The following is a 26,677-nucleotide window of genomic DNA, read 5'->3' on the forward strand; positions in this document are numbered from 1 at the left end:
ACATCCTTTTGTTTAGATCTTGCTATGATGCAATCTTGCAACTTTGTGATGCCAGCAGCAATTCTTTTGTGAAAATGCTGGTCTTAAACTCCCAGGCTCTGTGAAGTAATTAAAGAGAGAAATAGTAGTATGGAGTTTGAGGACTTGAGCAGTGCAGCTGCTTATTAGGAAAGAGAAAGGTCAGTGTTGGCAAATAAGATGGTATTTAAAAAAAAAAACCAACCTTTTAATTATTGGACTTCATGTGTTTCAATATATTTCCTGTGTCCATTTGATCATGTGACTTCTTATTTTTCCTCATGTATCCCCAATTCTTTGATAGTTACTCTGAGCTATAGGCTGTGATATGGACTGAATACCTGTTGGTATGCATTCAACTGTTGGATGCCTAGTCTGACCAGATATTACTACAATATTCTGAACTAATTTTAAGGAGTTGTAAGTCTCAGACTTGTGTATGTTATAGGTTAGTTACTTAAAAAAAAAAAAAATTATTGCCAGAATTTTGTCTTTGAAGAACTTTCCATGGAAGCAGGGAAAAAAAAAGTCAAAAACTCATCTGATTAAGGAGTTTAAGGAAGGAGAGATGGGACAGGAAATAGGTAGCAAGAAAAGGATACCTTTAGAAGACTGGAAAACCACTGTAACCTGATTTTTTGATGCACTAAAAGCCTTGATTTGTTTGTTTATTGCTTCCTTCCCTCCCTTCCCCCACCCCTCCACTAAGTATTGCTGAACAGAACTTGTTAAAAGATATTAGGATAGAAATTTTTAATTATATTTTTTTGGGGGTCATTAATTCTTCAAAATAAGAAATTCAGTTTTCCTTAAAAATTTATTTTTATTAGCAACTACAAGAAATGGATGAACGAAGGACTATTAAACTCAGTGAGTGTTACAGAGGATTTGCAGATTCAGAACGCAAAGTTATTCCTATCATTTCAAAATGTTTGGAAGGAATGATTCTTGCAGCAAAATCAGTTGATGAAAGAAGAGTAAGTGCTATATAATTGTTTTTGAATAAATGTATTTGGCTTAAGTATGTAGTTTAATGAAATGGGTTGGGAAAGGAGTAAAGTAATTTGATGGGTATTTTGTTCTAAATTATATTCTATGGAAGAAAGTTATGCAATTTGTTAGGCTTCTTTGGATTCTAAGAATCATTCTAACTGCTAAAATTCTGACTTAAAAAATTGTTTTTTTTCCCCCAAAATTCTTCCTTTCCCCACTAATTTTTTAGTACTGACCCAAGAATATAACTGTGAACTGTATTAGTTGTATTATACTGTTAGTCTACTGAAATTTTAGAAAAGAAAGTGGTTAGATTTAGAGTTGCCAGAGTTGGCTTTAACACACAGAGTTTATACTTAAGCTCAACCAAGAAACATGAGTAAGCTGGGTGTGGTGGCATATGCCTATAATATCACCTACTCAGGAGGCTGAAGCAGTAGGATTGAAAGTTCAAGGCCAACCTTGGCAACTTAGTGAGACCCTATCTCAAAAATAAGAAGGACTTGGGGTATAGCTCAGTGGTAGAGCACTTGCCTAGCATGTGTAAAGCCCTGGTACTTTGTAGTACAATTTCTTGTACTACAAAAAGGGAAAATGATCCATGAGAAAAGAGGAAAGAGGGCATTGTGAGTAGAGGAAATGGCTTAATTTACTACCCTTGAGGAAATAAAATCTCATTGCATTGCATCTTGATTGTAGTGTAATTGAATCTAGTATCTGATCATTTCTTAGTAAATGTTGATTAACCAAAAAGCATGATTAGCAGAAATTCAGAGTACAAGGAAAAAAGCAAGAGAAAAGAACTAGGTTTGGGGGATAATCAGATATGTACCACATATTTTATTGTTCACAGTAAGCCTATCAAACTTATCAAGTAGGCATAGTGAGAATCCTTCCTAGCAACTAATACAATGCTTACATTTAATGAGGAGGATTTTTACTTCTTTAATTGGGAATTCCAGTATTTTCATATTACAGGATCCAAAGTTAGGTACTTTCTGTTCTTGCCCTCTGCTTATTTTTACCCTTTAGTGAATTGAGGGCAACATTAGTTACAAAAGTAGGAAATGACTTAAATGACTGGCAAAGTATGCTGCTAACAGAAACAGGAAACAGAAGAACCAGGTATTCTCTTTGAAAATGAGAGTAAGACGTCAGTGAAACATTCAAATAGAGATAAGTATGTCTAGAGGGTTATATGGTACTTACATGAATTTTCAAGTTTTAGGTGAACAGTATTAACTTTGTATTTTCATACTTGCTTTTTGCACTCAGTATTATGAGATATTTCCCCATTGTTCTGCTAATATCCCACAGAATGTATTTAATGAGTCTTTTTTTTTTTAGTTGTCAGTGTACCTTTATTTTATTTATATGTGGTGCTGAGAATCAAACCCAGGGCCTCACACATGCTAGGCAAGTGCTCTACCACTTAGTCACAACCCCAGCCCAGATGAATGAGTCTTTTTACTCACTTTTTTTTAATGGTTAGATGCTTTTTCCTCATTCTAAAGTTCAACTTCTTGTTGACATCCCTTAAAGCAAAGGGTTTTTTTCCTTTGAAACTTCTTGTAATTCTTTTCTGTGTTCCTTTGGTTAGATCGTCTTAGCTAGCTCACTAGTCATCAGATGAATTTTGAGGGGGAAAGCTACTGAGTGAAAACATTTTATGACTTTTATAAATTGATAATTTATTTGCAAGTTAGTATATTTTGGATATATTTAGGATTTACTACCAGTTCACAGGAAGACTATTCATTTTAAGCCTTTGATGATTACTATATAATTATTTTTTTAAACTTATTTGTTTCCTTGTACTGATAAAAGTTTTGAAAGTTAATGTATTATGAGCAAATAAAAAGGTTAAAAAAGTTTGTTTTTTTATGGATAGGATTCTCAAATGGTGGTAGACTCCTTCAAGTCTGGCTTTGAACCTCCAGGAGACTTTCCATTTGAAGATTACAGTCAGCATATTTATAGAACCATTTCTGATGGAACTATCAGTGCATCCAAACAGGAAAGTGGGAAAGTGGATGCCAAAACCACAGTAGGAAAGGCCAAGGGCAAATTGTGGCTCTTTGGAAAGAAGCCAAAGGTAAAAGTCATAAAATTCCTATATGTTAATCAGATCTTTTCAGTAGGTCAATTAAACCAATGTAGGTATTGAGTGGATAATAATTTACTATTAATGGAGGGTAAATATTTTCAGTTGGAACGGTTCAGTTAACCTTTCAGTTATAGGAAATTGAAAAAATTATTTCTAGATTTTACATTTGACCACCACTTAATAATGAATAAGAATTGTTAATATCTCTGAAGTTAAATGCTTTTGAAATTTTATTTCTGTATAGTTTCCATCAGAATTTCTAAGGAAAGATGATCTAACTGAAAGATCACAAAAATCACAGTTCTCAATTGGAATGAATGATTAACCACAGTAATGTGTCAAATTAGAACTTGTAGATTGTACTAATTGTCTCTATCATCTGTGAGTTTTTAATGGGAAAAGCTCAGGGTTCTTGAGTAATTACAGTTAAAAAAAAATCTCTAGTTAGCTAAGAGAATTTTACTCTTCGTGTTAAAGCCTAGCCTTTTACATGTTATTTATTTTAGGCAAGTAAACCTAGATTAGCAAATCGAATGGATAATTGCTTTGTCTTTCTTATTTATGTATTGATTCTAATAGTGTCATGTCAGCAAGGCGAATAGGTATATGCCTTTAGTCTGATGTGCTGTATTTATTAAAGTATACTTGATTATTTTAATTTATTCCTTTGATCTTGGTATATAAGTGTAACTAAAGTTTAACTCTATGCCTACAAATATATTTTAAAGCACAATTATAATTAACCCAGGCTTTATTCATGCTCTTAATAATATTGTCCAGTCAAGAAGTTAAGAGGTGAGAACATTTTTTTTTTTTTGTCAGATCAGAGTAGCTAGAAGAGCTTTAAAATGTAAGAAATATTGAAGTTTATTTAAAAGGGTTGAAATAAGGAAGAAATACAAACAGTCTCAGGGGAAAGCTAGTGAATATAATAATTTTCTTTTTGCTTATTTGTGATAATAATCAGAAATAGTTAATATTTTATATATATGGTATCTTTAGCTATAGATACTGCCTTTTGCCCTATACAGGTTAAGTATAAGTTGCATAGGAATAAATGGTGGCGCTAATATTCTATATATCTAGAATATTTTGGAGTCAGCAGAGAATTTTATCTAGGTCTTATTATTCTAACATTATAATTTGTGTACTCTACTTTTAATTTGTCAGCTTATAAAAATGATCAAGTGAAATGGTATATTTTAAAAGTAAGTTTGACTTTTTAAAAATGATAATTTTGGGCAAAACTGAATTTACTTTCTTATAATATTTTTATAGAAAAATTTATTCAAGGTATATTTTGTGAAAAGTATGTTGCCAAAAATAGAATTTTCATTTAGGAAAAAACTATGCACATTTGGCTTATTGATTCCTTTCTTTATTTCCATATTAGCCACAGTCCCCACCCTTAACCCCTACTAGTTTATTCACATCCAGTACTCCTAATGGGTCCCAGTTTCTCACATTCTCCATTGAGCCCGTGCATTATTGTATGAATGAAATAAAAACAGGGAAGCCCAGAATTCCTTCTTTCAGAAGCCTCAAAAGAGGGGTAAGTTTAATAATGGGTTAAAATGCATGATGGCCTATTGTGTGTGTAGTGTGGCTTTTAATACTCTCCACCCTCATTATAAGGCTCTCTCCTATAAAGACATAGTTTAAAAACACCACAGAATTAAGTATAGCTGCCCTCAAGTTAAAACAACTCCTCTTTATAACATTTGAAATGCTCAACCATAAAAGAATGGTGTTATAAAGAGGGTGCTGGGTACCATCATATTTTAGCTATTTTTTTTTTGTTTATGTGAAATTATATGTTCACCATTGTCTTGTAATGTATTTACATTTTTAAGACTTTCAGTAATTTGTCACTGGAGTTACTGATGTAATAATTTGTCACTAATTCTGACTTTACCTGCCAATTTTATAAAGTAGTATATCGTTGACAATAAAATGCCAAGCTTAATTTTAATTGCCCTATTTAACTTTTAGACACAAAAACACAATTTCCAACTACTTAATACAAAATAAAGATAGGCACATTAAATGTAAAGACTGATTAAAGATCAAATTAATATATTAGAAGGTAACTTCATAAATTATAAACCGTATAAGAGTACTTAGGTATTATTAAGTAATATGTACATGGAATTTGTTTTACTGATCTGAAAAATAATTTTTTATCAGAATTTTCCCTTTATTCTTTTTTTTTAAATTGGCCAGCCTTTTGACATTTACTAATTCCTAATGATATTCTGCAAATAAAAACTTATAGTCAAATGCAGATACAGTATTAAATTGTTTCTTAGCAACAACTATCTATTACAGATAAATGTATTTCATTTTGTTAGTGAGGCTGGTTTTTTCTTTCCCTTCCTCCTTTCCTTCTTTCTCCCTGCTTCCCTTCTGCATTCTCCTACCTTCCCTCATTTTCCTCTCTCCCTGGCCTCACTTCCTGTCTCCCAGCTTCCTTTCCTTCTTTGCTCACATCTTTCCTCCCAGGGCCTTGTACATGCTAATAAGCATTTGTTCTAACACTGACCTGTTCCTCCACCCCATTATTTTTCTTGTTTATATTTGATTTTTAGGCTGTGCTTTACATATTCATAGACTATAATTTAGATCACTTATAAAATTTGTGTGGACATTCAAAAACATAGGTATGATAACCCACAGGTGAGAAATAATTTAGTGTCATTAGAAGTACAATCATTAACATTAATATATTAAAGTTGGATTCCTTCCTTTTTTTCTTCTTTCTTTTCTTCCCTGTTTTTCTTCTTTTCTGTAGCCCTTTCTGACATCAAATTACGTTTTGGTTACTTGTAGAACCAAATATATTATTTATTCAGGGCAAGATTCCATTATTATCTACAGTTTCCATTAAAATAACATAAGAAACCTCACTGATGTTAGTAATGGAGCAGAAATGTTCCAATGTGTTATTTCCTTTTTCTGACTTCCTTTTTCTTCCATTGACTTGAACTACTTTGCATCTACCTTACCTAATTCTATATGTGGACGATTAGGTAGGTAATTTATGACATTTTGAAAAGTGCATTTGGAAAAATTTGTATTATACTTATAGGCATGCAGGTTGTCACTTTCAAAAGTTGTTAATCCTTGTTTAAAAGACTTGAAGAAATCGTATTTGGAGTTTCTTTTGTCTGAATTATGAGGGTAGCATTGATTCCCATATTACTTCTCTGTGTCAGAGATATAAAGGATGAGTCCATGAAAGAAATTAGAAATGGGAGAAAAGCTTAAATATGTGGCATCTTCATTCTTCCTGAACAGTTTGCAGATAGATTTTTATAACTGCAGAACTTAAAACTATTTACTTGATTTTTTTGTTTTATATTTATATATTGCTTTAAGTAAAAATATTTATACATTGTCTTTATAGAGGCAAAAATCTCTTCTTGGTTTTAGTATTATTTATCATACCAAAGAAGAAAGCAGTATGCAAAACAGAAAATATGACAAACCAACCAACTAGGGGATTGGAGAGTGGAGCAAGGAGGGAAGTATACTATAATTTGAGGTTGAGAAATTTCTTTGTTTTATTGGTATTTGTTAGTTTACTAGATATAATTTTGAAAATTAACCATAGAAATGTTTTTACATCACTTAAAAATTTTGTCAATGTAGAAAAACGCAACAGGAAGAAACTAAACCTTTAATAAGCCAGTTTCTGTGTTTTTACATGGATTGTTCAGTCTGTTAAGCTTACAGTAGGCCTTTAGGTTTCTTAAAGTTAGTGAGTTGTACCATTGAATTCATAAACTCTTGTTTTGAATTCTCTTGAATTTTGTTTTCCTAAATAACTTTTCCCTTAAAAATAATTTTTTAAAAATTTTATTTATTCTTTTTCTCCTTCATCTGCCCTTCAGTACTGGGGTTTCTTTTTAAAAAAAGAAAACTAGTGTTTTTAGTTTTCAGTGTCAGTAAGGATGTGAGAAATATTGATTAATGTTGCTGAGTTTAACAGTGGTACCAGTGGATCTTTTTTGAGGGTGAAGATCTGTAATTGCCCTCTGTGACATCAAGTTCTAACCATTAATGGACATTTAGGAACTATACCAAAACTTGACTGCTTAATATACAAACTAATCATTTTTACCCTGTAACTACTTCACTTGAGCTTTATTTAGTACTCTTTTTTAAATGTAATATTGTCTAGCAATAATGAGTTGTTTTTCATCTAAATTATTTATGACAATATAGACTTCCAGAATTATTTTTTAAGATTTAAAATATTCAGATTGCAGTTCTGAAAAGTTTGTTCAATTTAAATTGAAATAAACCTAATTATTTATTTAATTACCCCATTTCCTTTTTAGCTCTTTTGTATGTAGTAAGATGTAATGGATATAAAAATTTCTGGTTTATAGGTATATAATGATTGTGTATGAGAATAAGGTTTCTTTACATTAAACATATTTTACTTAAAAATACACAAAATATGTTTCTAATATTTTTACAAAGAATTGAAATTCTTATATCCTCATTAAAGCCAGCGTATAAATTTATTTTCACTTGATAATAAAACCAGTTAAAAATGAACACATTAGATTTTTTTACCTATAATTATCTTAATGTTTTCTCTAAAAGATGTTCTTATAGAAATTAGAAAAACAACTTCATCACTTAGAAATTTAGCTGTTGAAAATTATTATAAAAGTAAAATACTAAAACAGTTTTGTTTCTTATCCAATATGTAATTTTGTTAATGACATTTAATGAAGACCACAAATCTTTCCTTAATTTAAATCTTTTTTCCCCCTCACCAGTAATTTTGCCATAGCAAAATAAATTGTGTTTTTTCTTTCTTAAAACTACTGACAGGGCTGGGGTTGTGGCTCAGTGGTAGAGTGCTCGCCTAGCACGTACAAGGCCCTGGGTTCCATCCTCAGTACCATATACAATAAATAAAATAAAAGTATTGTGTCCAACTACAACTAAAAAATAAATATTTAAAAAAAAAAAACAAAAAAACTACTGACAGTCTAAAGAATGTTAAGCTAAATTCAGAAAGATAATGAATAGTAAACATCTTTTCTTATCTTCATAACCATTAATATGTGGCCAACTCATCAGAGATAAGGGGTAGATATTTTTGCCAGATATTTATTAAAATTAATTTGTCTTTTTTATGTGAAATTTTAGCTGACATCTCACTCTCTTCTCTTAAAACATAGTTTTGCCCATTGCCTTGGCATACACCTGTAATCCCAGCCACTCATGAGGATGACAAGTTTAAGGTCTGCTTGGGAAACTTAGCAAGACTCTGGCTCAAAATAAAAATTTTGAAAAGGACTGGGGTTGTAGTTCAGTGACAGAATGCTTGTACACAATAGCATGAGTAAGATTCTGAATTCAATCCCCAGTTACACCAAAAAAAAAAAAAAAAAAAAAAAAAGATTTAGAGAATAAGAAAAAATGAAAAGTTTAAGAGTTATTAGCTAAAATGTAATGAATGTGAAGATTAGTTTTGTAAAACTTGCTGCATATTGTGGATCACTTTGTATTTGTGTATGATGAATACTACACCAGTTGCAAAATTCTTTTAACCCTCAGAATATGTCGGTGTGTGTGTGTGTGCTTAAGGGTGGTATTTACATAGCATTAAGAGTACTGTAGTGGGTTTCTTTAGATTGTTTCATATTTTAAAAAGAATAAGTGCTAAAATTGTAGTTACATTTTTAGTGTTATTTTTTAAGCATATGGATTTCAGAATAAAACTGAAAAATAGAAACTATTTTCAAAGTGAAATTCAATCTATCTACTTGTGTCTGTTAGGAAATATATATAGTAAACTTTATTATGGGTAACTCATTTATTATTGTGGTGATAATGTGTTTTTAAAGTGTCTGTACATTTAAAAAAGCACCTTAAAACTAAAGTAAAAATGTTACCCTCACCAAACCATGATATTTTTAAATTTAAATAATCTTTTGAACTATAAAAACCCAGATATGGTGTTTTCTTTAATGCATTGGGCATTCTGTTTTTTAGTTATTTCACATAAGACTTCTCTTTAAATGGCTAATTTTAGATTTTTTATTTTCAGAGCTTAGTATTTTTAAGAATTAAGAACTATATGAGTAAAATTCACCTAAGTAAAAATTCTCTCTAAAAGAAAATGCATGATTACTGATAGAATGATTACTATTTACTTTTGAGTTTTAGTTAAACTTAGAAAATATCTGCCCATTATCATCAGTGTATGTTTTATTATTATTATTATAATTTTTATTTTTGCAAGTAATTTGCTTTTCCAAAATGTGCTTAAAATTTTTTTTCTGGCATAATTGTTTGGATTGTGAAATGTACATGATTTATTTTAATATTATAAAGTATAGGTTATTGCATCTTCTGTATTATAGTTTCATGTGAATAATTTACCATTTCTTTCTGTTTTCCATTGAACTATTCAGTGGTCGGTGAAGATGGTAAGCCTCGTGTGCTGATATATATACTGTGCCAACATTAAGTAATCTCAAAACATTGTTTTGTTTAATTCAAAACAAGTGGTAAAGTACATCTCACATTATCACCTTGTGTGTGTGTGTGTTTTTTTTTTTTATAATTTAATCCATAGTCCAATATATCCCAGTACCTCTCAGTGTCATAGATTATAAAGCAATGTGGTTAACTGTCATGGACCATTAAGTTCTTAAATGTGATTGGGTGGAGTCCTTGTCATGTTATAGTGAAGAATAAAATTATATTAAATATTATTTTAAGGGTTACATGGTAGAGGCTGAATGTGGAATATACCCCTGTAATCCCAGTGACTCAGGAGACTGAGGCAGGAGGATTGCAAGTTTGAGGCCAGCCTGAGCAGTTCAGGGAAGTCCTAAAGAACTTAGTGAGACCCTGTATCAAAATAAAAATTGGATGTAGCTCAGTGGTTAAGAACCCCTGGGTTCAATCCGCAATACCCGCCTGCCCCCCCCCCAAAAAAAAGAAGGGTTACATGGTAGAGCAAATATCCATGGTATATGCAGAAGGAAAATTTAGCATAAATTATTTTTCCTAGCATTCTTAAGAAAGGTCATATAAAGTTTATTTGTAGTTTATCTTATATACTACACTGTTATATCTTTCTCCAAAAAGAAAGAAATTGACCTACTGGTTTTATTATGAAGTCAATGCTCTGTTTTTCTATACCACTGAAGGGAAACAGAAATATAAATAATCTAATGTGTATATATGTGTGTGTGTGTGTGTGTGTGTGTGTGTGTGAGAATTTTCACCATTTCAGATGTTAATGGAGCTACATTATGAAGAACTAAATCAAAATTACTGGGAGTTTGTATATGAAACTGTACAAAATAACTTTTGGAAAATAGACTTTTTTTTAGACAGTTCAAATTTAACCTTTATAAATTCCCTTGTAGTAAGAAAGGTTGTTAAATACCTCAGAGGGCTTCTTCACATCCATAAGAAATAGAGTTTATTCTCATATTTTATGTAACAATGAGTCATAATGTTGAAATGAGATATTAGAAATTTGGGTGCCTAGGCTAGGCACAGTGGCATACACCTGTAATCTCAGCTACTCAGGAGGCTGAGACAGGATGATCGCAAAAAGTAAAAATGGCTGGGGATGTAGTTCAGTAGTAGAGCACCCTTGGGTTCAGCCTGCAGTAACCTAGTGTGGGTAAGGTGGGAGGAATGCAGGTGCTGTAGGTATCTAATGTTAATAAATTTGATCATGAGGTTGATTAGGAATAAGTGGAAATATGGCAGATTTTGCTTGTGGGAAATTATGAGTTTTTAATAATATCCCCTCCTGCAAAAAGGCCTACTGTAGAATTGTTTTTCTTTTGTGTAATACTGTTTTTCCCATTATGTTAGGGAGAGAATTTTTATTTGTTTTTGTGGTGCTGGGATTTGAACCCAGGCAAGCACTTTACCACTGAGCATTATGTATTTCTTCATTAAGAAAAATTTCAAGGGGCTGGGTTGTGCTCAGAGGTGGAGCGCTTGCCTACCATGCATGAGGTACTGGGTTCGATCCTCAGCATCACATAAAAATAAAATAAAGATATTGTGTCCACCTATAACTAAAAAATAAATATTAAAAATGAAAAAAATTTCAAGGTTTTCAGAAATATTCTAAAAAATGTAAATTAGAAGTTTGTCTTTAGCACATATATAATAGTTTAAAACATGTACCACAGATTAGAATAAATCTGACAATTTGTGTTGAAAATTAACTACTACATTTAAAAGAACTTTGTATAGGAAATTTTGCCATTCATTTAATTAGGTCAGATTTGGTTGCTTGAAGATGTTACATCTGGTGACTGGTAGATGAAAGCACAAAGGATACTTAGGATGCTCTACTTTTTGTAGGCAAGTTTGCTGAATATCCTTAGTAGGCAGGCCACTGGGGAATGATTCTAGGGATTTTGTTTTTTAATTAAATGTTACATTTGGTCATGATTCACCTTAAAAGTGAGTTTTTAAAAAAGTAACCAGGTCAGTTGCAGTGGCCTTGGGAGGCAGAGACAAGGAGGATCGTGAGTTCAAAGCCAGCCTCAGCAACAGTGAGGTGCTAAGCAACTCAGTGAGACCCTGTCTCCAAGTGAAATATAAAATAGGCCTGGGGATGTGTCTTAGTGGTCTAGTGCTCCTAAGTTCAATCCCTGGTACCCACTGAAAAAGGGCGGGGGAGGGGGGAAGCATGTGGTGGCACACACCTGTAGCCCAGCAGCTTGACAGGCTGAAACAAGAGGATCACAAGTTCATAGCCAGCCTCAGCAACCCTTAATAACTTAGTGGGACCATTTCAAAAATAAAAAATAAGGCCTGGGGATAAAGCTCAGTTGATAGAGTGCTTGCCTTACATGCTCAAAGCTTTGGGTTCAATCCCCAGCACCACCAATAAATGAATGAATGAATAAATAAATAAATAAATAAATGATGATGATGATAATAATAAATAAAAATGCTGGGGGTGATAGCTTACACCTGTAATCCCAGCCTCACAGGAGACTGAGGTAGGACGATTGCAAATTCAAGGCTAGTCTCTACAACCTAGTGTCTGTCTCAAAATTAAAAATAAATAAATAAAGATGGCTGAGGATGTGGCTCAGTAGTTAAGTGCCCCTAGGTTCAGTCCCTGGTACCAAAGGAAAAAAGAAAAGTAAGTGAAGCATTCTTGTGGATGGTAATATAAAGCTACTTGGCATATAAGTGGCCTAAAGAACAAGAATGCATTTATTCCTCATTCAGCAAACACTTTAAAAAATTAGGCTATATTCATATTCTTACAATAACCATTTTAAAAGAAAAATGGAGAATAATAGTTATCATTAATTTGGGAATTATGTAGACAGTAAATGTTTACATTAAATGGGTTTAATAGTTGCTAGTATTTATTCTCTTGTAATCTCTAATGTAACTAAAGTAATAGTGGCTAAAATAACATTTATGAGGGAAAAGACATCATTTAGTACAAAGTGTACTAAATGTTTTTATTAAATCGCATAATTTCTTGACTAAGAAAACATCAAAAAAGGAGTTGGGATTGTTCAGTGGTAGAGCGCTTGCCTAGCAGGTGTGAGGCACTGGGTTCGATCCTCAGCACCACATATAAATAAATAAATAAAATGTATTGTGTTTATCTACAACTGAAAATATTTTTTTAAAAATCAAAGAATTTTTAGACACCCAGAATCCTCCCTAAAGAACAATTAGATCCTTTCTTTAAATTGTATCTTTCTTCCAGATAAAGCTGAAGTATGTTATTTGATTTTACATAAGGAAAATTCCAAGTATACTCCATATATGAATATAATTGTTATTCATTGGATAGTTCTACTTTTTGCTTTTTAATGATCAGATATGTCTTGATTCTGAAGAATGGTTTAATGAATGTAATCAAAGACTATAATGCAGTATTGAAGTATATTTTATTAATTAGTAGTTTTTATGAGGTAAGTTGCTTACTTAACTCAGTTTTATAAGTTATATATATTTTTAATTTGAACATTTGTAACATCCTAAATATGGCAATGGGTTTGATTTTAAAAAGTGGTGATGCGCAGTATTTGAAATAACTTGTACAGATAAGAAATGTTATGTGTTTCCATTTTGTTGTTGTTGCTGTAAGAAAATTCATATGTATTCATTTTAACTCTGCCAAGACTTGAAAATAATGTGATATTAGTAATCACCAATCATCTGTATTTGGTGATATTTTTACCTATTTTGTTTTATGGTTTTAAAAAATGACTAAAATGTGAGGCTCTTCAATATAATTGCTTTCATCAATACACACATCTATGTAGATTTGTTTCTTTATTTTTTAAAGGGGCTATTTGAGACATTTGAAATTAAACTTAAAATTTGTATATATTCTTACTTCTTAGTAAATTTTAAAAATAAATGTCCGGAAAATGTCTTTCATAATGATTTAGATCTTCTTTTCAGGGGCCAGCGCTAGAAGATTTCAGTCATCTGCCGCCAGAACAGAGACGTAAAAAACTGCAGCAGCGCATTGATGAACTTAACAGGGAACTACAGAAAGAGTCAGACCAAAAGTAGTGTTTCTTTAAGTCCTCTCTATCATTATTTCTTTTAGAATCTACTTTGAATGATGTGTGTAAGGTTTCAAAATCATAACATCTTATGCTGGGGATTTAGCTCAGTGATATAGTGCTTGCCTAACATGTACAGGGCCTGGTTTTGATATCTAGCCACACATCAAAAAGAATAGAATTAGGCATCCTATTTGAAATGTCTTTTGAGAGAAATATATACTTCAAGCAAAAATTTTATGTTTGCTGGGTCATAGATAAAAATGAAGTGTTAGAGATTTTCTTTAATTATCTATTTTTTTAGGTGTTTATAAATATATATACTTATTCCTTCCATAAATTTGTAAAATAGCTTGATTATTCATTTTCAAGAGTAGTTTGACCGGCGCTAACTACCTCTTTACTCCCTCAGTTCAACAGCAACCAGAGACTATAATTACTTTGTTGGCTGTAAAACATGTTGGCAGCTGGGTGCAGTGGTGCACACTTGTAACACCAGTGGCTCTGGAGACTGAGGCAAGAGGATCGCAAGTTTAAAGTCAGCCTCAGCAACTTGGAGAGGACCTGAGCAACTCAATGAGACTCTGTCTCTAAATGAAAATATTAAAAAGGCATGGAGATGTGGCTTCAATGCTTAAGTGCACTTGGGTTTAACCCCTAGTACCCTCCCCCAAAAATGTTGGTAGACTTACGCTTTAATTTTTTTATTTTACAAAATTTTCCTTTATTCAGTTTTGAGAAGTGTACTGGGTTTAATCCCTGGTAACAAAACAAAACAAAACAAAATGTTGGTAGATATTGCAGTCATTTATAGCTTCATATTCATTCACTTGTACTTTTTTTTTTTTTTAACAAAGTTTTATTTAATTTTTAAGAAGTGATCATAGAGTTGTTTTTTTTTTTTTTTTAAATGATGAATAAAGGGTGATTACAATGAATTGGTGGCTTACCAAACATAAAATTGGGACTTAAACTAAAGCATGAGAGATTGAAAATTGAAATTTTGATGTTGAAAATTGTGTATCAGGAGCCAGGCATAATGGTGCATGCCTATAATCTCAACAACTTAGGAGGCAGAGGCAGGAGGATTGCAAGTTCAAGGCTAGCCTAAGCAACTTAATGAGACTCTTGTCTCAAAAAGGGATAGAGATATAAAGTGCCCCTGGGTTTGATCCCCAGTTACCCCCACCCCCCAAAAAATTGTGTATCGGGTGTGATACACAAATGAAATTTTACAGTTACAGTCAATTCTTAGTAGCTAATGGTCTATAAAGTCACCATGAGCACTAAATTATCGAATATTAAAACATTGCTCCTTAGGGGAAGGGAGATACAGTGTTAGGTGCCAGGAAACCCTGGTCCAACCTTTTCATTAATAGATACATACATAATCTTGTTTTATATGTTTCTGTCTAAAGACACCTTATTTGATGCATACTGTTGATTCATTAACTTTGAATCCTGCCAATGACAGTGTAACACACGCTTACCAAAACTTACATAAGACTTGATTTCTCCATTAGTAACATTACAGCCTTCTTGTGCTGAGGAACACTAGACAACACTTCAACACTATGTGTGGAAACCTTTTTAAATACTCATAATACCAACAAAAAGTACAAAAATGTGAAAAATATGGCACTACATAAATAGGAAGCAAAAAGACCACTTGTTCAAAATATGAGAGCAAAAACAAGAAGGTGAAGTTTCTCCTTGCATGACCACAGCTGGAAATGTGAATGTACCTCCAGTGACTCAAATATTTCTCTGTCCTATGCGTGTCCATGAGTGACCAGGAAAGCACTTTGAATATTAGTTTGGAAATCACAAATAAATTTTAGCAGGTAGGCAAATTTATAAAGGAAACTGAACAATGAACTTAACTATATTAGTATAAAAAATTTTAGAATGTTAAAAGTATTTACTTAAACAGTATACAAATAGTCTCTGGAAAATTATAATGTTAGGTCTAATATTTGGTGCTTACCATATATAATAGCTTGTATGAGGATTATAGAAGAAAATACAAAAATGGAGAAAACATAGTCCCTAATCCAAAGTCTTGCCTTTCCCCACTCTAAGTGGGGAAAGGCAAGACTGACAACTTAATTTTTACCCACTCTGGATTGTGATAGCTGCTAATATGAGATACAAACTTTTAAGGGAACTTAGAGGAAATAATGATGAAGTTTTACTGAGGTATTTAGGAAAGACTTTACTAGGGAGAGAGTTGGCTAAGAGAGGGCTGTGGTCTAGGAAATAAATGTTTATGGAAGGATTATTATGTACCAGGTACTGAACTAGGCATTTTTTTGTTTTGTTTTGTTTCGTTTTGTTTTAGTTTTACATGCAACACATTTTTTCAAAATAGCCCTCCGAAGTTGTTGTTCCTGCAGATGAAGAAACTGGATATTAAATAAATACATGTTTTATCTAAGATAACTGGTAAATAACATTGTAACACTAGCCAGCTTGTCTTCAGAGCATTGGAATTGGACCTTGATAGATTAGGATATTGTTACTTAAAGAAAAAAATGAAGAGGGAAAGAAGCATTCAGGGATGTGGGGCAGGGCAAGAATAAAAGCACAGAAATGTGTTCTTGCTGAGCCTTGGAATTCTTTCTAATCTAGGAAAACTGTTGCAAATTATGTAGCATGTAATATCAAAATGAGGGTAAAAAGATGTAAGATGACTTAAGAAAAGGCTTGAAGAATACTTTCTTGTGGAGTGCTGTAGGTATTGGAGAATTATATTCTGACTTTTTTTTTTTCCCCCTTCCCGGTGCTTGGGATTGAACCTAGGGCCTCATGCATGCTAGGCAAGTGCTCTAAGCAACTCTGTATTCTGAAGAAAGGTAATTTAAAGTTATGCGAAGAATAGGAAGGGGATTATAGATAGGGTCACTAGTTAGGGTACTTTATAACAGTCCCTGTAAGTGATGCCAAGGGCCTAGATTAAGACATGGCATGGAACAGAAAGGAGGAATAGATATGAATCATTTCAGAGCCAAGTAGGTTGGACTTTGTTATACCTGATTGGATATTGGAGAACAGAAAAACAGAATAGATTTTAATGCCTTACAGCTCAGGATAGTACTATAGAATTAATTGAAACAGTAAGAAAAATGAATTTGGGACAAAATGACTTTATTTATGTTAATTTTTGAAATATGTGAAAAAATACTGGAAGGGCCCAATGAGTTTGGAAATATGAATCTAGAACTTAGGAGAGAGAGGACTGAAGAAGATATACATTTGAGAATCTTCTGAAGATAGGTGGTATTAAAACAGTAAGAAATCCTCCTCAAAGAGAAGTGTAGGATGAGAAGAAACCGCTGTCATTTTATGTAACAGACATTTAAAAGTTGAACCAAGAAGGAGAAGGAGGTAATAAGAGAGACTGTAAGAAAGCAAAAGTGAGGAGGAGGGAAAGAAAATGTAACCTCTAGGTCAAGAAGGAAAAGACATGCTAGTCAATAGTGTCAGATGTTAGAGTCAAGGAGCTGTGATTGGGCATAACCTATTGTAGTGTGATTAGAGGAGATCGGTTAAGAGTAGTTGGCAAATGACTGACTATAGAGGAAAGGGGGCAAATTAAAGATGGCATTCCTATTTCTGGCATAGATGGGTGGGAGGATGGTGATGATGTGTGAATTGAGATAAGGAACACTGGTTGAATAGAGTTGCTGGGTGGGAATACGAGTTTCATTTGGAACAAGATGGATTTAAAATTATTTGAGTATTTTACCAGCTATTTTTTTAAACTTGAATATGTATATTCAATATGTATATTGTATATCTATATAAATATACAAATAGGCATGTGTGTATGTCTATACACACACACACATAATTTCTTTAAGAAATGAATTTAGTCTGTTTTGGTATTACAAGTGTTTTAAAAGATCATTTTCATATATTATTAACTCTATACATTATAAGCTTTATGTAGATTGTCTTTAATCAGGTAATATTTGATTAAACTTTTTAAAGAGATGTGAAACTACTTAAGATTAATTTGCACTTGAGTCTTCAAAGTCAAATGAAACTCTCATTTAAAAGCACTCGAAGTGAATATTTAATTCTATGATTTCCTTCTCTTTTTCAGAGATGCACTCAACAAAATGAAAGATGTATATGAAAAAAATCCACAAATGGGGGATCCAGGGAGTTTGCAGCCTAAATTAGCAGAGACTATGAATAATATTGACCGTCTAAGAATGGAAATCCATAAGAATGAGGTAAATTTGGTTTTCAGCAGTTGTCTGTTATTTTCATAAGCTTTATTATGGTAGATTGGTTTTTGTTAAAAATTAATATTCCAGTACCTATATCTAATTTTAGAAATTATGATCTAAAAGTATCATGATGGTATGTAATCTTTAGATTTATGCCTCATTTTTAAAATTTTAAACCTTTATATAAAACTAAGTATTTATGCTATTTTTAATTTTTTTTTCTTTTTTTTTTTTATTGGTGTTCAAAACCCTACAAAGCTCTTGACATATCATATTTCATACATTAGCATACATTAGCTTCGAGTGAGTTATGAACTCCCTTTTTTACCCCAAGTACAGATTGCAGAATCACATGGGTTACACATCCACATTTTTACATAATACCATAATAGTAACTGTTGTATTCTGCTACCTTTCCTATCCTCTACTATCCCCCCTCCCCTCCCCTCCCATCTTCTCTCTCTACCCCTTCTACTGTAATTCATTTCTCACCTTGTTTATTTTCCCATTCCACTTACAACCTCTTATATGTAATTTAGTATAACATATGCTATTTTTTAAAATATTTATTTTTTAGGCATAGTTGGACACAATACCTTTATTTAGTTTATTTATTTTTATGTGGTGCTAAGGATCAAACCCAAGGCCTCACACATGCTAGGCGGGTGCTATATCACTGAGCTATAGCCCCAGCCCCAATACTTACGCTATTATTTAAAATGATCTAGGGCTGGGGATGTGGCTCAAGTGGTAGCACGCTCGCCTGGCATGTGTGCGGCCAGGGTTCGACCCTCAGCACCATATACAAACAAAGATGTTGTGTCCTCCGAGAACTAAAAAATAAATAAATAAAATGATCTATAAAGTTCATCACTGACCAAAGTGGACCAAAGATTTCTCATCTCCAAGAATCACATAATTGACCGGGTATAGTGGCTCATGCCTGTAATCTCTGGCTGGGGAGGCTGAGACAAGAGGATCAAGAGTCCAAAACCAGCCTCAGCAACTTAGTGAGGCCCTAAGCACCTGTCTCTAAATAAAATATAAAATGGGTTGAGAATATGGCTCAGTGGTTAAGTGTCCCTGTGTTCAATCCCTGGTACCATCCCCCCCCCAAAAAAATCATATGATTATAAAACCTCAAAGCACATTTTAAATGCAGAGTATCTTATGAGTTTTTGAATATAATTTATTGATCTTGGTTATTATTATTATTTTTTTCCTAAGGCTTGGCTGTCTGAAGTTGAAGGCAAAACAGGTGGGAGAGGAGACAGACGACACAGCAGTGACATAAATCATCTTGTTACACAGGGACGAGAAAGGTCATTAATTTTGCATTTTTATTCATATTTTTTCTGTTTTCCAAACTTTCCTTACCCCTTTGTTCTAAACTTTATATAGTTATCTAATTCAATAAGTTTGGCATTTAATAACTTAATTCTCTTGAACCTAAGTAATTTTTTGATCCTTTAACATTAGTTGCAGGTGAAGTATTAAATGGTAGTCTATCATGCATCCATAAATCAAATCTAGAAACAAAGAAAACTCATGGAGCTATAATCTGGGCCATAGGAACCTTAGGCATGGGAAGATTTAGGTAGAGCTGAGTAACTTTTTTTTTTTTTTTAATGGAAGCCCATTGAGAAAAAGTAAAATTATGAAAGGTTTGGGAGACATTTCTCTTTTCTTTCTCTAACTCAAAGTAAAATAGTTTTTTTTGAGTATAGGAAGTCACACTGAGCTACTTAACTTCTTCTCCTTTGTCCTAATAACAGGCATTTATTACATCTGGGATCTAGAGTATGCCAGGCATTGTGTTAAGGGCTTCATGTGCTTTTTGGTCAGTTATTCAGCTGGAGTTGGGTAACTTATGCTAAAGGAAAATTTGGTTAATAACTCAAGGTTTTGTGGAAAAAATGGGGGAGGTATGTATATTATTAGTTTAGATCCGCATTTCCAGCATGGCATTTTGCCAGATTTTCATGTTCACATCACTTGTAACATTTCTTCCTTGGTATAATACAGACACACACAATTTTTTTTTCATAATAAAACAATCCACAAATTAGGGTTCATGTTAGAGAAAAATTTGAATATTTTGGTTTATTATTTAATCACAGTATAATTTGAACAAGTTCTTTTTTAAAAAATATTTATTTTTTTTTAGGTGTAGATGGACACAAAATAATGCCTTTATTTTTATGTGGTGCTGAGGACCGAACCCGGGTCCCACCCGTGCTAGGAGAGCGCTCTACCGCTGAGCCACAATCCCAGCCCCAAGTTCATTTTTAATATTCCCCACATCTCAGTTTCCTGAAATATATAATTGAGGTTACAGTACCCATCCTATAGTGTTCTTAGTGCTACAGGCAATAATATTCATAAAGCATGTAGAAATAAAATACCTGGTAATAGTATGTGCTTCACAAATATTAGTTCCTTCTCTCTCTCCCCACATCACTTCTTAAAACAATTTATGTCTTTAGTATCTCAAGAAAGATCCTCAGCTTAGATACAGTGGTGTATACCTGCAATCCCAGCTACTCAGGAGGCTGAGGCAAGAGGATCAAAAATTAGCTAGCCTGGGCAACTTAAGGAGACCCTATATCAAAATAAAAATTAGAGAGAAAGAAAAAGCCACAGAAAACTTTTTTTTTGGGGGGGGGGGGTATTAGGTAAAACCAGATTGTCTTTCTGGCATATGTTATATAAGAATGTGTCTTTCAGGCTTTTTGAAAGTGTTTCTAAATCTAATCCTAAAATTTTTCTATTCACTAACAATATTTTAATAAAGACTTTTAAACATTTTTTTTTCGTTGATATAAAAATATTTTTAAGAAAAATAAAATGCCTTTGTATTACCTGCTCTTTTGGATTTTCTAAGTTACTAATTTCCTCATTACCATGATTAATTGAAATTAACTTTGTCTTGTTTTAATTAGGAGTCTTTTGACTTGTAAGCAGAATGAATACTTTACTCATAATCCGATTAGAGTAAAAATAGGCTTCACTGGATTATTTGAAGGAAAGCCCAGATGATATCCTTAGGTCTTGGTTTCTTTTTACTTCTCAGCTATCCCTTAAGCATTGGCTTCATTTTAGGCTCCATTTGATGATTTCCCCCAAAGCTCTAGGCAATTTTCCTCCGGGTTCAAAGTGAAAAGGGAGTGAACTTCTCTTCTAGCAGTCCCAAGTAGAGTTCTCTGTGTACGGCTGTTTAACCTGATTGAGTTATAGCACTATTAGTAAACTGTTTACTCCCATCAAACAAGTACTGTGCTCATCTCCTTTCTGGATCCACAATAGAAATAACTTTTGGGCTGGGTGGATTTCCAGAGAAACTTTAGGTATTTTTCCCCCTTCAAAAGAGGGAGTGATGGATCTGGGATCATGAAAGACAAGTGTCCATTACCTTTTTCCATTTTATCTTTTTTTTTAAATATTTATTTTTTAGTTGTAGTTGGACACGATACTTTTATTTTATTTGTTTTTATGTGGTGCTAAGGATTGAACCCAGTGCTAGGCAAGCACTCTATCACCGAGCCACAACCCAACCCCTCCATTTTATCTTTAGACCCAGTGATAGTGAGATGTACTTAGTGAATATTCCTATGTGCCTAGATCATTATAATCTTTATTTATTTATTTATTTTTTAATATTTATTTTTAGTTATCGGCAGACACTACATCTTTGTTTTGTATGTGGTGCTGAGGATCGAACCTGGGCTGCACGCATGTCAGGCGAGCGCGCTACCGCTTGAGCCACATCCCCAGCCCCCATTATAATCTTTAAATGTTTTGTTTTTTTTTTTAATTCAGGAAATTCATTTAAGAAAATAGGGCTTAAGAAACCATGTCATCTATATCTAATTTTCTGAACTGATCCTTAGATTGATAAACTTTTATAGATGACAGGTGAAGAGTTCTCATGTTTGTGATATTTGACAGAGATAATTTTATGATTTTTAGTCCTGAGGGAAGTTACACTGATGATGCAAACCAAGAAGTTCGTGGACCACCGCAACAGCATGGTCACCATGAGTTTGATGATGAATTTGAGGATGATGACCCCTTGCCTGCTATTGGACACTGCAAAGCTATCTACCCTTTTGATGGTATGATGTTCTTATTATATTTGATAAAGGTTACTTAAAAGTCTAAGTGCATTGTGACTTATTTTAGTGTCCTTAGCTGAATAATACATTATCAGAAAATCATAACTCCAGTTCATTAATATGTATACTTGTTTAAATTGTTAATTTTTTCCACACTGGAGTTGAAAGAGAATTACCTATTATTATTAGCTCCTAATTTAGGTTATTATCTGTCAGCTTTGGTTGATAACAGAATATCCCTCCAGAACTTACCAATCTTTAGGTATACTCAACATAGTTGAAGCAGCTTGGCATATAGCCCAAACTAGGAAGTAGATGGCTGGTAGATGTCACTTCATGTTCCTTGTAGTTGATAAACATTGAGAGACAGGTGTAAAGCATAGTTAAATGCTGTCATCATATCCTGATTGCACGCCACCTTTTCAGGTGAGAACTGGAAAGAAAGTGGTAGCTTCTGACAATACCATCTCTTCTATGATAGTTAGAAATAAATTCTGTGAGGGGAGTAAGGCTTTTTGGCTTTCTACCACAGGTTTTTAGTTATCCTTCCTAATTATGGACCCTGAAAAATCCTTTAATTAACAGAAGAGCAGAGTAACACCTTCCTAAATAAGTTGTAAAATGATAGGTGGCGTAAGGTCTTTCTTCACCTACTCATTGTGTTGATTTTGAAATTGAGTAAAGGGGTTGGGAATGTAGTTCAGTGTTCAAGTGCATGCCTATCATATTTGAGGACCTGTGTATGTGACTCCCAGTATAACTAAAATATAATATAATAACATAATCTCTTTAGTTACTCCTCAATTCTGAGCAAATTATTATATTTAAGAGCTTTCTAATGCATTCTAAGAGTAGGGAAGGATTTTAGCGTATGTTGAATGAGAATTCTACTTATGAACACTGTTATTGCTAAGCATATTTGGAATGGTTTAGGATAGGGAAGAAAGGGAATCCTAAAATTGATGAGGTCTTGAAGTTTGTGCTTTGGGGTTATTCTGCTTCTACCATCACCATAGTTAAATCTCTGTTTTTCTCTGTTCTCTTTAAACTATATCCTTTTTCTTTTCCCACCTTCTCACTGTTTTGTTATCCTGAACCATGCCTCATGAATTTTTGATAGCAACACTACTCAAAAGCAGGAAAGAATTACTTCATTTGTTACATAGGGATAATATTAGTCCAGCCTCATAGGTTTTTGTGTAGTACAAATGAGAATGTGTGTGAAAGTGTTGGATAAACTACAAAACATTATAGAAATATTGTTGCTAATGAGAATCAGTGAGCTCATGAGCAGGTATATTGAAATCTAGCAGGATTTCATGTGTTTTGTGTACTGTATTTATAATTTTTATTACAAATTATCACTGTGCTTAAATTATGCTTGTGCTATGAAAACTCTCATCTAGGTCATAATGAAGGTACTCTGGCAATGAAAGAAGGTGAAGTGCTATACATTATTGAGGAGGACAAAGGTGATGGATGGACAAGAGCCAGGAGACAGAACGGTGAAGAAGGCTACGTTCCGACATCATACATAGATGTAACTCTAGAGAAAAACAGTAAAGGTGCAGTAACTTATATCTAAACTAACCAGGCAGCTTTGTGCTATGTATGACATAAATAAACGGTATGACATAAATGAAAACACATTCAACAGGTCAGAAAAAATGAGAAAACCTAAAAGGGCATCCCAATTTATTGTTCACTGTGTGAGCTGAATGCAGGCTTAAGAGATGTGAATATCACCACAAAAAGCTGTTTTTGTGATGCCTTCCTGTTTGAGTAATGTTGGTGTGAAGCTTAATTGATGCCTTTGCTTTATGTCCTGCTTAAGTCTCTGTGAAGGATTTGTGTTTTTCTGCCTTATAAATATAGAATTTGGCTTATTGGGCAGGAATACATAGGTTGATGCTCCTCCATCTGCTTTACTTCAGAAAACACAGTGACTGGTTAATTCACACAAGTAAAACTGCTCTGAAATGCTATAGAAAACTGACTTACGAAAGAGTAGTTTGTTGTAGGTGTTTGAATTTGTAGCTTTAGTATTTAGGGAAAAAAAGTAATAGTTAGAAAATTGGGTAAAATGATACCAATCATTTTAATTTTCCTCTCTATTCTTAATGTTGGTTTCCTAAAGGAAGAAAATAAGCACTTAGTGCATAATCTAAGTAGTGAGCTAATCAAGAAATCTATAAAATGTATGATCTGGTCTAGCTCTCTCTTCTTCTTCTTTTTTTTTGGTGATACAGGGGATTTAACCCTGGGCCTCTTGCATGCTAGAGTGCATTCATAGTTCTTGCTTTGTTTTATTTTGAGACAGGGTCTCACCAGCTTGCCCAGGCTGGCCTTAAATTTGTGATCCTTCTATTTCAACCTGCCAAGCAGCTAAGATTACAGGCATGTGCCACTGTGCCCTGCCTATTCTGACTCTTATCTGAATAAAAGAGTTTTAAGATCTGAAAATATTTTCAGGTTTACTGGTAATTTTCAATACACAAAATTCCTTCCAAATTAATCTTATACTTGTGTTTTTCATCTTGAAAGTGGTTTGCAGGGAATATCACTTTAGTGATTCTTTAGCATTTAGCAGGAAAATAAATATTCTAAATCAATGAAGATAGAGGAAATCTTGAATGGAAAAGTACTGGCAATGTTTACTTGTAGAAGAGAGAAAACTTTTTTGACTGAGCTGAGGGAAGATATCTGTACTACCATTTATGGCCTCATTTTAGCTAGATCAGCAGTTACTAAAGTAGATTTTTTTCCAATTAATTTCAATAAGCATTTGTTGGAAACACTGTACAATTAAGTATTGTGTGTGCTAGTCATGTGATCACACCCTGAATTAATTGTGTGGGTAAGCAAAGGGAGAAAGCAATGAGATGGGTCCTTGATTTTGCTCATATTTCACATTTTCCTGGTGTTTTCAGTGGCTGACTATAAAATGATTTTTAGAGACGTTTGGGGCAGACACTTTAAGCTGAACACCCCTTTTGGTCTTACCAAAGGTCTTCAGTAATTCTTCTTTTCTTTTTCCTCCTGGACTGCAGGTTCCTGAAGAGGGTTTCTGAGGAAATGGGCAAGATGTTGAAGGAGGTTACATGCAGCTGCTTTTGGGGGGAGGGTATTAGAGTTGTCAGGCACAAAGAGTGAGAGAAGCAAGTTGCATGAGTGCATGCAGACATGATTTTTTTTTTTTTTTTACTAACTTCGTTAGCATTCCATACATTGTTTTAAAAATTTGTTATAATACCAATCCTTAAATTCCTAGTTCACAGTTATTAACATAGAAGAAAGAAAAAAAGCCAGTAATGGCTGACCCTTTTCCATTTATTTTACTGGCGTGTCCAAATCACAAAGAGTGCAGAGCTGTCATAAAAATTTGTCTTATATTTGATTGTCTCAATAAGACTGTCTCCACCCAGCTCTGTTTTAATTGCTTTTTAGACCCATTGTCTGTTAGAATTCTTGCCATGTGTCACTGTCTGCCTGTGCCATCTCCATGCTTGCTTAACATCCTGTTGCATGTCTAGAGTGATTAGACTTAGATTTTTCAGGCATGTCTTTATAATCCCTTGTTCACGTCAAAGCCTTTGTTTTGTTTTACATTTGTAGTGCAAATCATTTTGTCAAACATCTCCAGCACTAATGTTTCCATCTTAGTATTTGTGTACGCTGCTACAACTTCCCCACTGCAAACATTCCAATTTTGGCATTATGAAGACGTGGTCTGTGAACCTGAAGTATTTATGATAAGAAAAAGAAAACATCTCTGCTCTAGCCTACAGCCCAGTTGAAAGGACTCTTTGAAAAGTGATACATCTTCAGCACCTCAGTCTGGGAAGAATCTATAGTCCGCACTGAAGTCCTGGCATAATAAACACAGAAGATACCATCTCAAGACAAAGGACTGTTGTCAAAAGTCAGCTGCTTCCATTCAAATGCTGCCTTAAACTAGAGTGCCTAAATCTGTTGATTGCCAACACTACCACTACAGTATCCCACAAAGGGCTTTGTGTCAGCTCAGTGTGACCTCCTTTAACTCTGCAGCTCTGCTGCAGCTGCCGATGTAGCCTCGGTAGGTAGCTTTTAGAGCTCTACCATGTACAATGGTGCATCTTCAAATTTATGCATCAAACTAAAGACATGTCTGAAGTCCATTTTACTTAGTGTTTTATGAGAAGTTTTATGAACCTCCCCAATTGTCTTTTAATTTGAGGTTATAATGATCTCATTTGGTTATTGCAATGATAGTCTGTTTCCAAGTGATGCTTTTGTTTGAATCAGATAAAATTTAGTGAAACTTTGTAATGATCTATGTGCACTTTTACTTGTAAAACGGAAATTTCTGTATGTTTATACTTGTAAATATAATTGTCCTTAGTGTCCCTATTGCTCATGTTGTCATGCCTCGCATTTGTGATTCTGTTATTGACTTGTATCTGAACTAATTTCTTAGTGATGTTGTACTAGGGAGATGGGTGGGTGGGGAGTTATTTGTACCACTGAAGCTTCATTAATTTGGTTCTTTACTGTTTTGAGGGGAGAAATAATGTGAAATGGTTTGTGTATTATTGGATTTTAAGCAATATTTTAGAAGCTGTGTGACTGCTTTAATAAAATTTTCCCAGTGTTATTTGAATCATACTA

At 33.4% G+C, this 26,677-nt stretch overlaps 1 protein-coding gene across 2 annotated transcripts in view; it reads left to right on the forward strand.

The window, feature by feature from the left end:
• Fnbp1l (formin binding protein 1 like) overlaps window positions 1-26,663 on the forward strand; it is a 117,740-nt gene extending 91,077 nt beyond the window's left edge. Inside the window, exons 8-15 of one of the 2 annotated variants that reach the window (XM_076863484.1) lie at window positions 849-995; window positions 2,903-3,106; window positions 13,568-13,677; window positions 17,783-17,915; window positions 19,140-19,234; window positions 21,882-22,027; window positions 23,434-23,592; window positions 25,078-26,663. In XM_076863484.1, the coding sequence (XP_076719599.1) occupies window positions 849-995; window positions 2,903-3,106; window positions 13,568-13,677; window positions 17,783-17,915; window positions 19,140-19,234; window positions 21,882-22,027; window positions 23,434-23,592; window positions 25,078-25,085 (1,002 nt within the window). In that variant the 3' untranslated portion in view covers window positions 25,086-26,663. Of the gene's footprint in view, window positions 1-848; window positions 996-2,902; window positions 3,107-13,567; window positions 13,678-17,782; window positions 17,916-19,139; window positions 19,235-21,881; window positions 22,028-23,433 lie in introns of both variants that reach the window. The other variant, XM_076863483.1, reaches the window with a different exon arrangement.
• Window positions 26,664-26,677: the final 14 nt, after the last annotated feature.

Source organism: Callospermophilus lateralis, chromosome 7 (genome assembly GCF_048772815.1).
Source record: "Callospermophilus lateralis isolate mCalLat2 chromosome 7, mCalLat2.hap1, whole genome shotgun sequence".
NCBI classification, from domain to species: Eukaryota; Metazoa; Chordata; class Mammalia; order Rodentia; family Sciuridae; genus Callospermophilus; species Callospermophilus lateralis.